Source organism: Falco cherrug, chromosome 5 (assembly GCF_023634085.1).
Source record: "Falco cherrug isolate bFalChe1 chromosome 5, bFalChe1.pri, whole genome shotgun sequence".
Classification (NCBI taxonomy): Eukaryota; Metazoa; Chordata; class Aves; order Falconiformes; family Falconidae; genus Falco; species Falco cherrug.
The window spans coordinates 10,726,138-10,740,472 of record NC_073701.1 but is presented as its reverse complement, the minus strand read 5'-3'; the positions used below and the strand labels follow the sequence as shown (position 1 = coordinate 10,740,472).

Below are 14,335 nucleotides of genomic sequence, written 5' to 3'. Positions count from 1 at the left end.
GCAAGTTGACTTTTAAATCAAAGCAGTCAATTGAAAAGAAACACAAGGGAAATGTTGCTTTCTAGTGGAATTTTAGGGCTGTAGTGTGATATAGTCATACAGCTCTACATTAATTACTCTAGGCAGCCACACCTAATTCTCTTGCTAGGGATCTTACCAGTAATGATATCTCACTAACAGCAATTTCAATAATAAGGGGAAGAGTTAAAAAAAGCAATTGTCACCAGCATCAAACGTTGTTGTTTTTTTGTTTGTTTGTTTGTTTTTTTAAACAAAAAAAAACCTTTGCAGGTGTGGAAGTGGAATGTCGACCAGTAAGTACAAGACTGCAGTATAGGAATATGAACGGATGTGTGGCTGAAAAGGAAGTGCCCATTGCCCATTGTGAGGTAAATAACAAAAGCAACCCCCCCTACCCCAAGACTTGCCCCTGTCCCCTTTCTGCCTTCCACAAAGGAAACCTTTGCCTCCCCTATGGCTTCACTTCAGTAAGTCAAGCATCAGCTTCTGTCCTTCTCATTCATTCACTCAGTGTAAACCTCATTGGCACTTACTTCTTAAAGTAATTTCATGATGCTGAATTTTCCCTATTAAAGGCAGTGTAAAAAAAGGTGCATATGTTAGACATAAAGGCTTTGTTTGTATCACTCATCAGAAACCAATGACTGTGAAGTGCCTTTGTTAGTCCTTTCTACATTAAAAATAAATAAATAAATTCATCTTAATATTGGTGAAGATGGTTTTCAGATCTGACTCTACAGTTAAGCACACATATCCCTCTTCAGGCTTTGAAGCTGATTTACGAGAGTGTAAATAGGTATTTAGGTACATGATACTTTAAAAGGCATTTAAACTTGAGTGCTATGACTTGACTACCATGCTCTAACAAGCTCTGTGACTACTCTATTAGCCTGAGCACTAAGCTGTTGTGTTCTACATGTCTTGTGCATTTATTCAATAATTAGATCAAAAGTTTTAATTTCCTGCACATCATTGCTTACAACTTCTAGGGCAACTTCCATTTGAAACAGGAGCATGGCTTCCCTTCTGGATGTTTCTATCTCTCTGAGACTGGGAACCAAAGATGACATTCTCTTCCCAGACTGGACTGTAGCAGGACAGGTGCTGTGAGATGACCAAGCTTCATACGATCCAAACTATAGCATACAAGGGCAGCAGTCAAGAAGATGGCTTGCACCCAGCCCCTTGAGCATTCTCTTTAGTTAAGGCAGTAAGCAAAATAAGTCTCTTTCCCATGACTACTGGGAAAAGAATGGGAACAGTAAGGAGAGGTATTAAGGGCATACATACCTGGGTTTCTCAGATAGCTACGAGGCAAAGGACCTTCATTTGCTACACAAGTCTTAATAAGAGTGGAAGCTTTAACAACAACAAAACCACTTACCTTTCATAAAAAAAATATATACATAAAAGTATTAAAAAAAAATCTTGACTTCTTGTCCTGTCCACAGAGTCAATGTTAAGGTGTTTAGCCAAAAAGCCATATATATTGAAATTTCCCCTCCAAAATTACAGATTTTATATTATGAATCTGGCTATATATTGAGTAAACTAAATACTCCTATAGCTGGTATTGAGTACGTTTTTTCTAAAGTCCTCCCTGATGATGCTATGCAATTTTTTTTTTTTTGTATTAATCTCAGAAAGAAGTGCACAAGGCCACAAAAAGAAATGTACTCTAACAGAGGTTGATGTGGGGGCATTTGTTTTTACATCATGAAAATTTATAGCTACAGGCATTTACAGCTCAGTCTAAATTAATGAAGTGTCCAGACAAGTAGAACAAGGAAAAACAGCAACCAGCAGGACAAATGGATGTATGGTTTGCATCATTTGGGATAAAGCGCTTTCTGAATGCATGATTTTATGCAGCTGATAATCATACGTGCTTAGAAGCCAACACAATAGCTCTGGACATCACCTGTGATATTTGAAATTATAGACTTTTTTTTGTGTGACCAGTTTCTTCACCTCTCCTTTGCTATGCTTATGCTCATAAGACATTACTTTCTGACCAACACCCCACACTCTGGAATCAGATGCCTGTTTCTGTGTTCGTGTTTTACAGCAGTGGACTGAACTCCAGGCAAAGTTGTCTATGGATGTTTCAAAGGGAAGAACCTGGTTTCCAATCGCACTGTTCAAACTTGGTGTCTCTTTTTTCCATTTAGGGCAAGTGCAGAAGCAATACCAGATACTCTGTTGAGACAGGGAAATGGGAAGACCTGTGTAGCTGCTGTACAGCCACTCAAACCACCACAGTCACAGTCCCCGTCCGCTGTGCCAACGGGACAGTGGTGCAGCATTACATCCCGTCTGCCTCGCAGTGTGAGTGCCATACTCGGAAGTGTACAGACTGAATATTTCCAAGAAGCCCACTTGTTTAATCTCAAGTTTTGCAATGACAGGACTTTACAGTGCAAGCCTCATTTTCTCTCTATAGACCATTTTATCCAGTAGAATCCTAACTAACTCGTTGTATCAACATAGTAAACAATAAAACTTACTAGCACAACAGAGCATTTTCTGATTATTCTTTGGGTGGTTTATAGAAGAGATATTGCAGATGGTATTCTTCATCTTCCCCATGGAAAGTAATCAACATCATTAAAAAAAAAAAAAAAAAAAGCAAACCCACAACACAGTAAGAGAAACAGTTGCTTCTACTTAAAGAGCATATCCCAAAGTATTTAGCATTGTCTCCAGACATCACACTTTCATTCCCTACTTCAGACCTTAGTGACACACTGTGGACTTTTAGGGTTTTTGTCTTTTCCCCCTCCAGTCAGGGAGTACGGTAATTATGTCTTTAGACTTCATAGTATGAGAATGACAGTTATGGCTATAATAATATAGCCACGGCTGGTTACGGTTATAACAATATTGGTTGTGGCTCAGCCAGTCGAGTATCTTTCTGCAATGCATATACATCTTTCTCCTGAAGCTGAATGTAAAGAAGTTGTGTGCTGAGGGCAGGCTGCATAACTTCTGCAAGTCCTCAGTACTTGTGAGTGGGGCGGAGCGACAGCTCTTATCTGTTCACTTCAGCACTTCTACAGACCAACTTGAAGAGGAAGCTCATGAGCAATCTCACTTATTGCCAGGTACCACAGCTTCATCTGTTGCATTAACTACAGAAGTTAGAGTTCTTTCAAACGCAGGATTGTCGGTGCCAGGTTTGAGTTAAATCCTGCTAAATTTATCCCTGGCAGCAGTAACTAAATTCCACTTGGTCTAGTCAGGCCATGGAAGACAGAAAATTTTCCAGAGAGTTGTTGATCCCAGTGGAATCTAGTGCCAGTCAAGCAGTTTCACTGGGAAGTACTAGTTTGTTAAAAATTTGAGAGGGGGAAAATAGTTCATTCAATTTGCAGTTTTGAAAGATAAGGAATATTTAAACTTCTAATTGAATTAACTTTTAAAAAATTAATATATGTAAATAGAGATAGGAGGTGTTTTATTAAAAAAAAAAAAAAAAAAAAAAAAGCACCCCCAAACTTTCCATATGTTTTTGATGGAATCACTAAGGCTTATTAATAGGTTATGGGTGAGAAAAAAAGCGTAGTTTCTCCAGCTCTAGCAGAAGTGTTCTCAAAGTAGTGAAAAGCATATATAGAGGTCCTGAAGGGTAAGAGCGCTCCTAAGAAGTCTAGAAGAAAAGATCAGGAAGTCAGGTTACCTCATGCAATTTTAAGGTTGGCATCTGTAGAAATGGAAGGCATTTCAGAGGACATTTTCACCATTGCCCCTAGGTCACAGGGATGAAAATTTTGAGATGAAAAGCTATTGCTCCTCACACGAATGCCAATGTCACATGATTGAACGGGTCAAAACACTTCCCCATCTGCATGAATGGCTCCCTTTGGGAGCAAACAAAACCTCCCTCTGTGCTTTCAACTAAAAAGGCAAGTTGTGTTCCTTTTTGAGAGGAACCAGGCAGATCCCTGCTTCTTTTCTGCCATTCAGCTGTGGATTCAACACATACTGAACTGTAGGCCCTTTTTTCCTTTATTATTCATTCAAGACATCCTCTGTTGCTGGACAGTGCTAGGAGAAGTGCAGGCCTTTTATGCTTCTCTAGTTCTTCTGCTATGGTTATGCACAATAACCCCAGGGAGACAACCCAAATTTTAATTGGCACCAGCACCACTTAATGCAGTAGATCCCTGCCACTAGTTTTCCTCCACCCACACACTAGTTCCTTGTGTCTGGCTTCAGATGTTAAGCTCCCCAACAGATGGATTTCGGTCACCCAGGTGATCAACTGCACAGCAGCTCATCTGAAGCTGCAAATAAGCAACTCTTGGAACAGCAGCCTGCAGTTTCAGGGAGGATTAGAGAAAAGGAGCGGTTAGGGGGTAAAAGGCAATGTCTTCCTCTTCCCCTTACTATCACTGGACTGCCCCTTTGTTTCCATCGGTGCCCTCACCCAAACTGACCTTCTTAGTTCGTGAAAGCTGACAGGATTGCAGCCTAAGGCTTCACGGCTGCAGACAGGTCTTCTAATCAGATAATCATATGTGGCAGGCACCACCTTATTGGCATGGGAAAGATGCACAGAGGCAGATCCACACTTGTTTTGAACTTCTGAAAAGGAGACATGCACGGCTAGTATTTTCCACCAGCAACAAAGTGGATGGTCAGATCTGTTCAACAAACAGGCAAGCATTCCTGCTGTCATCACTTCTACCTCAATTAACAAGAAAAATCTTGCGGATCTGAGTGTCTCCAGAGACAAACAGACTAAAATAAAGATATTTGTTTTCAGACTAAAGCAAGTATTATTTTTTCTTAGGGAGCTCCAGATTATTTAAGGGAATATTGCTTGGTTGTAGGACCAAGCTCGTAGCAGAGGTAGCTCAGCGTAATTGGATAAACAGAACTGTATTAAGACTTTACACTAATTCAAGAATATATCCCATACTATGTGGCTTTTCACCTTCCTTGGTTGCAGTTTTGCTTTCAGGCATCCGTGCCTGTGTATGGACTAAAGCAGGTGTGCAATGCATCCCATGAGAATTCATTGGTTTTTCTTACAGAACTGGGTTCTGTGGACTTCCCTATGATCAATATGTTATTGTTCAGGCCTGGCTAGTGCTTACATATTCCAAACAAAGACAAAGGCCTGTTGCACCCAAGACCAGAAGGAGCTTCTTCCTTGGAAATCCTGTCATAGACACAGACAAGTGAGAAAGAGCAAGAGCAAGGGAACATTATAGCATCTCCCTTAACAGACTGAGAAGGCACATACATTATTGGCCTTGACCTGCTGACATGAGAATCAAACTTTTTCAGGCAGTCTGCCCCAAAAGAGCTGTCTTTCTTCTGAGGCTCTAGTGGTGCCAGGACGGAATGGGCTCCGACTTCCTCTGGGCAGGTCTTAATTGTCTTTCATGCAGCCCAGTTCCAATTAGTGCAACTCTACTGTTTTCAGAAGCATTCTTTCCTGGCAGAAGTGAAGAACTTAATCAAGCCTATGATCAAGTACCTGCTTAGTAGAGAGCTGGTTACTCTAAGAGCAGTAATGTGCCAGCACATCAGACAGCCCTGTACATCAGACTGCTCCGTTTGCATTCACCAGCAGAATCCAGGCTTTGAGGAACGTTGTTTTTCAACTTGTACATACTGCTTCTGAGTCTTGATGGTTTTGAGCTAGCTCAGCCTTTGTCTTTCTGCCAGTGGTTCGGAATGCATCCCAACACTTCAGAAGACTGGCTGGATCATTGAGCATGCTACAGGATAGATTTACAGGAGCATTAAATGGATTTGGGGAGGAGTCTTATATAACTTCTTAATTATTAAAAGCGTATAATCTCTCTGCTAACTTTTATAGACTTGCAAGCACCACTCCTCTACAGCAGGTGAAACACAATCTGGTATATTGGTATTATTTGTCACAGCTCTGCATTATCAACTAACACCATAGCCAGGTACCTCAGGAAACACAGTGATATCAAGATATGATTTTCTCCATTGGAAAGTGTCCTTAAAAATAGACTACAGACCCAGTTCCATTTTAACCAGCTGGATATTGCTTTCTATCGTATTGCTTCCTGTGTATATTATTTATTACCTGAGCTAACTGTATTGCCTGTAACGGACCCATCCTTATGGCTTATAGGAGCTAGTAGTTTGAACCTGTGCAGGCAGTTTTGTGTCCACAGGGATTCTGGCTCCACATACCTGTATTATTCCAAAGTTAGTGGGTATGCCTTTCTGTTTTAGCATCTAGTTGATGCAGCATATAATGTGGATATAAAATTGCATATTTTCCCCACAAATTTTCATTCCCCTCTCCCAGAGATAATTGTATACAAAGCAGTACGATTGCTATTTATCCAGGAAGCAAATTAATTGGTTATAAAAAATAAAGGGGAAAAGTACTTCAACAATTGCTTCCCTTGGTGTATTCTCTGTTTTCACTTTGTTAGCAAAAAGTTACCAGGAGCTTAATGTGGTTGCACCATTGTACTGTACCAAGCAAGCATGAACTACACTGAGATCTGCGCAGCTGTGGAGCAAAGCTATCAAGCAAAGAGCAGCTAATTTGTTCAAATGGGTGAGGTGGTTTTGCAGTCAAAAAAAATTACAGGCACACCACCTCAAAACTTGTATACATGGACTAGTGTACAAACAAAAGCCTGTATGAGGTAGCATCCCACCTGCTGGTGAGCTAGTGAGACTTTACACACTGCAGCTGAGAACACCTTTCTTTTATTTACTTTTTCCCCCAAAATTTCTGCAGTCTAATAATTTTTTAGATTAGTCAGTCCAGAAGCTGTGGCGTCCAGTTTGTTCCCTGTTTTGTAACTGCAGGCAGTTTCTAAATGAAGCTCTGAGATTAACGTAAGATACTGGAAGGGTAAGAAGAATAAGTATTCGATACCTGTTGATACATTACTTAGAAATTAAGAAATGTCATTCCAAAGGAGGGGCTAAGAAGAGTAAAGCTACATAACTTTTTCTATCTGAAGACATTATTTTATGTAAATACTAAAGCGAGTGTTAAAGTGATCTGCAACTTTTAATTTACTCATCTTCCCTTTATGCACAAAGACCCTAATCATTACTTTTACCCTTTTGGCAGGGGTAAATCGGAGTGCAGAAAAGTTTGACTAACCTGTATAAAGCTGTTCAAGATGGAGTCAGGGTTCCTGACCCCTCTCCCTTTTAAGTAAAATCAGATATATAATATTAGTGTAGGTTACACCTAAAATTCCTCACGCGTCACTTCAGTTGAGCTGAAGTAAACAGATGAACACAGTCATCTAATTTAATCTCATTCTCTTTGGTCTGCCTAAATCTCTTTCATAAAAAGGACAACTACCTAGTGGCAATTTTCCCAGAGTTTAAAGCAGTGTGTGCATTCCTTAGCCTTGCTGGAAAAGTATTACAGCACCAAGCCCAAGTTTTGGGACACAACAGCAACACACTCCCTGTATAAACCCAGTATCTGTTAGCATAGCCACAGTGCTTCAGTACCTCTCTCTGTGATATAGACAACTGCTATTCTTGCTGGTCACGACACAACGCATGATCTTAATTCACAAGCTAGTAAAAGTACTGTATTCAGTCACTGAATAAATCAGTTTCCCCTCTCACACTGGAGAAACTGTCATAGTGTCATAAACAGGCTAAATGAAGGAAAAGATTTGAACTCCAAATGATTAGGAAATAAAAGCTCCTTCTCATATGGCAATAGTCATCAATGACTTTTCTTCCCAATACATTGTTTAAATGGTAAGTTTGAAGACTAAGCAGGATCCATCACCTGTTCTGATTAGACAGTTGATTACAAGATAATCCCCTGAATATTTCATGCAGGAATGACAGTGCTGCATCCAGGCAGTAAGGTAACTTGAGTATTTGAGATAAGCCTTACAAAAAGGTTTCTGCACTTACCTACTACCTGGAAGCACTGTAAAGCTTTGCAGATATAAAGACACTCTTCCCCACAGAAACCACCTCCAAGATAGCCTAATCCTTGAATAATGGGTTTTTTGACAGCGCTGGCTCTGTTGTAGAGCCCTGGTTTTGCATTAGCTTTTTTTCTTCCTCTCCTCCACTCCCTCTCCACTGCATTCTGGGGAGTTAGGACAAAATATGCCTATTGTTATGTTGGTTGTTGAGGCATTATGGAGCATGGAGACAAGATACTGAAGTTTCAGCAGGGAATCGCCATGGCCTCCCAAGTCATGAAAGTTTTGTCTTTTTCCCTCTCTTTCCTCCGTGACGATAATCACCAAAACAGAAGGTCTTGCTAATTAGCTTCAGTTCGTGGTTTGCTTAAAGCAGGATCAAGCCAGGATGGAAATAGCTGCTAGTGCTGTTCACTGCTTAAGCCAGTGCAGAAGCAGATTGTGCACACAATCAGCATAGCCACATCCTATTAGCACTGACACAACTTCCAGCCAGACCTCCAGGCAACATGGAAACACACACGTCCGGTAAGTTTATTTTCTGCTTCATTGTTAATTGCTGACTGTGAAGTTAAATAGGTGGAAAGAGGGTGGGGAACAAAGACAGGAATACTTTGAAAGAACTTCTCTGTCTTCTTTGAGGACATTTAAAAAAAAAAATGAAAAAAAGAAAAATCTGTGGCCCAGGTTACATACATACAGCTCAGAGATAGTTCTTTTTTCCGAAGCCTCAGGAATGCAGCTGTGGGTCAGTGTTGTGATGCATGTGGAAAAGACAATCATTGGGCAAATGCCTTGTGCTGGGCTTCTGCTCCTTCCATCTGCATTTGCCTTATTGCAATGCAATTGGGGGGAGCAAGCAGTACCCTTTTTCAGAAGACTGTGCAGCAGTGAGCTTTCAGTACCCATGCACAAGGAACAAATTTGCTCAGCGCATAAAACCTTTGTGTTTGAGTTCCCAGTGTACGAGTGTAGAATATTGTTCACTGCTGATAGTGTCACTATTACTTTACTGCTACAGTCAAAAGCCCTGTGGTTGTTTCCACTTCATCTCATTGTTTCTGGGGCTGTAACTCTGCTGTGAACTCCGAACTATCACACAGGTCACAAAATGGTGCAATTTCTGTGCCCTCCCATCCAGTCGCCTTCCTAAAATTATTTGTATAGCAGACAATAGTGTACAAAGAGCCATTAGATTTAATGCCTACTGCTGATCTTTGTTGAGTTATTCCAGTGTCCTTTTTCCAACTCAGGTCTTTCACTATTGGAGTTAGTCCTGATATATAAATTATGTCAGAAAACACAGGTAATTTCTGTAACCTTTGCATGTAAAGTAGAATTAAAAAAATAACAGGAGGGGAGTCTGTAAAGTTATACACACAGTCACAGTTGTATTATGCAGATATAGCTCCATTAAGTCTTTGGGCAATGCAAACATTAAGGCAGCTCAGGGCAGTTCCCACATCTATATCTACAGGTCTACTCTGTTTCCTTCATTCTTGATCATTCAGATTCATAACCTTCCACTCCTCAAGAGACCCTCTGGCTCATGGCGTGTACCAGGGGCGAGGGAGCATCTCCATTAGCTCACGTATGTTCTTCCTGCTCCTGACGCCAGAGGTGAGGGCTCCTGGGGCTAGGGGCTACCAAAGGAGCACAACCACAGGCTTTACATTTGCGTCTGTGACTGTAACTATTCAGGCCAGTCAAAACTAGCTAGGAGCTGTGCTCCCCCTTGCCTGCCCTTGCCTGTTTCAGGTGCTGCAATGCTGTTTCTGGCAGCAGTTCAGGGGCGGACTGTCAGGGCCCAGAGCACAACCCCCTTCTAGGCATTTAGGTGGCCATGTTAGAGTTTAGCTGGCTGAGTCCAAGCCCAGCTCCTTCAGCAGCCAGAGCTGTTGTGAGGAAAGCTGGAAGTGAGAGCACGCCTCCCTTTCCCCTGGGAACTGCTTTTAAGCTGAGGCTTTACCCCTCGCCCCTGCCTGTGCTCCACTGCAGCTAAGCTGTGTCTGCACCTGGTCTCTCACCTTTGCCGGTTTGGCCCTGACAGACCCCGAAGCTCTGCTTCCCAGCTTGACTGGGACCAGCCCCATCACCGCTGCCTTGCTGGGGTGTCACTGCGCTGCGCCTGGCCCTCATCACTGTCTCCCCCTGACCCTGACCTGGGCTTGCTGCTCTGCACCTGGGCTCCCTGTCAGCAGGGTCACTCACTGCTCTGCCCTGTCATGCTCTGCTCCAGGCTCACCTTCCCTGGTGGAGCAGATGGCCATAGGCCACCTCCCCTCTAAAAGAACTGCAAGAGAATTGTTATTATCCATTCTGTCAGTAACACTTCTAAGAATCGGTGAACACACATTCACTGACAAAGGGCCGGAAGGTTATGGACAAGTCACTTTGAAACTATAATGACTCAGGGAAGCTGCTAATATACAGTAAACAAAGTGCATGGTGATATGGAAAGAAGCTCAGCTTCTGCCAGAATCACTTCTTGTGCACAGCTCCACCAAACCCAACACAGCTACAGCTGAGAGTGATTTCCTCCACCGAGTCCTCAAGACTACCATTAGTGCCTTTTAAGCATCATAGGAATTAAAGACAGACAAGGCTTTTTGGTTTGTCTCTAATGCTCTCTAATGCAGCATGGTACAAATTACAGCAAATTTCAGGTAAGAGGCTATGAAGCCTACCATGAAGAAGAGGAACTTAAGAGGAAGCTTCTGAGAAATGGAAGCATAGGTGTGGCTTGGAGGATAAGAAGTGTTAAGATAAGATCAGAGATGGAACAGTCCTGCTAAGACTTAAGGTAGACAGCACAGTCCCACACAATTCCCTCACTGCTTTCTATCTTTATCACATTGTCCCAGCCATATACCCTGGGCTGGCAGACGTCCTGGGCAATGAAATTGGGAATGCAACCGAAGGGTAGAAGAAGTTGAGCTAGAAGCAGAAAACAGAATTTTTCAGGTTTGCCACTTCCTACCTGTTCTCCCACTGCTGAGTTTCCACCAAGAGACATGAGATCCAAATTTGCAGCCTGCTGTTTGAGGGCTCATACGGTACCTCTCAGACTGCAGATGGGAAGGGCAAAACTGCCTCTGACACGTCCTGCCTAATGCCTTTGCCAGCCTGGGTACACCTGCCTGTCTGGACCCTCTTCCAACATCATTTGAAACGCCACATCCTGAGCCCCCAGGACAGTCAGCAAGGAGAATCTCTGGGTAGGAATCAGTATCTCAGTGTCGCCCCTTAGCATTTGGCTGTACATAACACAGCTTCTTCTTTCCTTTCCAGCCCCCAGAATACAACTGGAGGAAAAAGACTCATTATAGAGAGAACTGCCTACTGCTAAGTTTAGTTATGGGACTGATTTTAGCTAAAACAGTTAAGTAGGAGGGGACTAAAGAGCTAACTAGTTCTTAAACCGTCCTGAAGAAAAAAATATCAGATGTCTGAAATTTAATGGTCAAATGCTATTCTTCTTTTATTCAAATCAGGAGTTTGAGAACACTGCAGTAATACAAGTTATCTTTGGTGAAACCTGCTGGACCTTTTCCTTCAAGTAATATTGAATGAAGAATGGATTTCCTACGTAAAAATTTATTCCTAAACATTTCCTTTGATGGCTTGTTTCCTTTAAGCTTGACCAAAGCTTATTTAATTAACATGCATTCCCTTGTGTCTGAAACTCTTAACTGAAATATTAAATAACAAGCAGTATTTTGAAAGACAAGGGGTGGCAGCTTAAAAAAGAAAAAATGCAGTGCAATGAAAATACTTGTGCACTTACACGGACATGACTGGCTGTATTGAAATCTGCAACTCTAGGTGGCAGCGGGGTCGGAACTAGATGATGTTTAAGGTCCCTTCCAACACAAACCATTCTGTGATTCTATGTTCAGAACTGGGAAGTCATTAGCTTGGAGGGGACCTAAAGAACACGTGTAAAACCATGGTACGTATTCTTATTTATACATATTTCCTTTAAAGAAGATATGTTTAAGTCAAGCTACATAGAAACAGTGAACTCAAGTAGTTCTTTTTCCTACCTACTTGGAGGGTGGACGAAATGACAAGTTTGCCAAACAATGCTCCTGAATCGCAGATGTTTTGAACAACCTTCCAGAGCAGCCTGTGCAAGGTATACTTCTGCCTGCGGTGTCTTTCAGAAGCGCAGTCCATTTCTGATACTTCGGTAGAAAGAGAGGAAGATAAATGAAAGGCCAGTGTCTGTGCCCTGGGTGGCCAAACCATTTACAATGCATTCTGCAAGTAGTTGTGCCTATGATAATCTGATCATCTGGACCGCTCAGACTGGGTAACTGGCTGTTACTCGGGATTTAATACAGAGCTCCTAATTAGGCAGACTTGCTTACTGCAGATTTCACAAGCAGTGTGGTCTTTTAATACACTCCCTCAGTCCTTCCACTTTTGGCAGTATGTGCAGCTGCTTCATCATTGCACTTCAGACAAGAAACTGGCGAGTCCAGTGGTGAGGTCAGTTGGTGCACATACAGCCAACCTTTATGTTTACAAAAAGCCGAAGCAAAGGAGTGTTGAGAGACTGAGTGAGTGTGTAGATGATTACTGCCTGTGAATTGGCACTGGAACGAGAGCTGGTCATCGATCTCTGTCCTGGAGGTACCTTGTCCTTGGAAGCCATTTACAACTTAATGAAGTTTGACTGGAGGGATGGCTCCCAGGTTATTTTTCTAGAATGAGTGTAGTTCTTGAATATTTGCTTTCTGCGTTGAATTCAAGATTCACTCTGCTGCTGTTCTCTGGGGAGATATATGTATGTACCAAAGCTATGCATGTGTGCATGTGTAAAAAATATATATATGCACATACATACACACACACACAGCTTGTTTCTATTGATAATAATTCCTCTAGAATATTTACAGAATGAGAACATGTAAGGCCAGATGTCGTAAAGACTTACAGGGTAGATTGAGGTCAGGCAGCATCTGAAGCAGAAGCCCCTGAGGCGCTGCAGTACCACAGGCAAGCACTGTCAAATGTGGAAGTCATTCAGAACATAACATTTTGGTTCAGTCAGTTTGATCTGGGAAGATGAAAAGCTTTTGGGAGAACAGAAGTCCTCCAAATTCAGGTATGGAAATTTTATTTCCATCAAAAAACTTATACTGACTGGAAGTCCCTGACTGCCTCACCAGCTTACCAGTGTTAACCTCAGGGTTGTGACACAGTTCCTGAAGGTTTGGAAGCGTAATGGAAATTAAATCATTTTATTATAAATGGACTGCAGATTTTTTCCCTAGGCCTAGTTAAAAGGACTGGAAGAAAAAAAGGTCTTTAATTGACTGTGTGAAGGTCTTGTGAGATATCCCAGGCTTAGTTTGAAAATACTGGAGAAACATAGTGTGTAGCCTTTGGGAACGAAACCTTCACTTATTACTTATTTTCCTTGGAGTTTCCCTTGTGGCATCATTATGCGCTTCATTAAAGTAAACCAAGTGTAAGTCTCCTCGAGAGATCAGAAAAGGAAGACTGGTGAGTCAATCTACTGTACTGTTCAAGCGTTGCAGGACCTTAATCTATTATTCATAAAAAACACAAGAATAATCATAACATTTAGAGGTCAGGTCTCCCCCTCCCCAAGCATTTCCTTCCTTAGCATTTTGCTGGCTGCTCTTTTAGCTCATGATTGCGGGTAAGAAAAATCAGTCCCTGTAGAGGGCACAGAAGATTAGCAGTAGGACACAGCATCTGCCTTAGACTCTTGAAAGAAAAAAAGAAGGGATTCAATTAAATAAATAGAAAATATGCTTCCAGATTTTAGCAATACATAACCCCAGCCCCCCAAAAAAAGAAAAGGCAGAGAGACAAATTTTGCTATCACAATCTATAAGAATGGATCCTTTCAGATTTTCCTTTAATTATTTGGAGATGATGATCACTGTTCAACTCCATAGGCTTCCTGCATACAGCCACCTCCTTCAGTGCTCCATCTTCGGAGAGGCAATGCAAGGTATTTGTGCCACCAGTTGGCTGTTCCAGCAAAGTGGGAGAAACACACTCCAGTCGCATGAACACTGAGCAAGAGACACAGCTATTGCTGCCTTCTCTCTTCCCCTGTCTCCATCACCATAAGGGAGGTGTAGAAGAAACTGATCAGATTTCCCAGTGCTTTCTTGTGGCAGAGAACAATGAGATTGCTTTCTTATAATAAAGTACAGCAAATCCCGTAAGGCAGTTCCTCCCAGACTGGAAAGTAACTATACCATGCTGTTGAAGCTTCTCGTTTCCTTAGACAGAAGGTGAAGGTGGGGCAAAAGAACTGCAGCGTTACTAGGATTGCCAAGTAAGGAGGCAAGAAGAGATATGATGGATTTAATATCTCCCTGAATATGTGGGAGCTTATGAATGTTCCA

General features: G+C 41.9%; 2 protein-coding genes across 2 annotated transcripts in view; both read left to right on the top strand.

The window, feature by feature from the left end:
• Nucleotides 1–2,540, top strand: part of VWF (von Willebrand factor) — a 144,038-nt gene extending 141,498 nt beyond the window's left edge. The window contains exons 52-53 of the mRNA XM_027815018.2: nt 292–389; nt 2,193–2,540. Coding sequence (XP_027670819.1) covers nt 292–389; nt 2,193–2,381 — 287 coding nt within the window. The 3' untranslated portion in view covers nt 2,382–2,540. The remainder of the gene's footprint in view (nt 1–291; nt 390–2,192) is intronic.
• A 5,855-nt stretch (nt 2,541–8,395) lies between these two features.
• ANO2 (anoctamin 2) overlaps nt 8,396–14,335 on the top strand; it is a 192,098-nt gene continuing 186,158 nt past the window's right edge. The window contains exon 1 of the mRNA XM_027815075.2: nt 8,396–8,468. Coding sequence (XP_027670876.2) covers nt 8,450–8,468 — 19 coding nt within the window. The 5' untranslated portion in view covers nt 8,396–8,449. The remainder of the gene's footprint in view (nt 8,469–14,335) is intronic.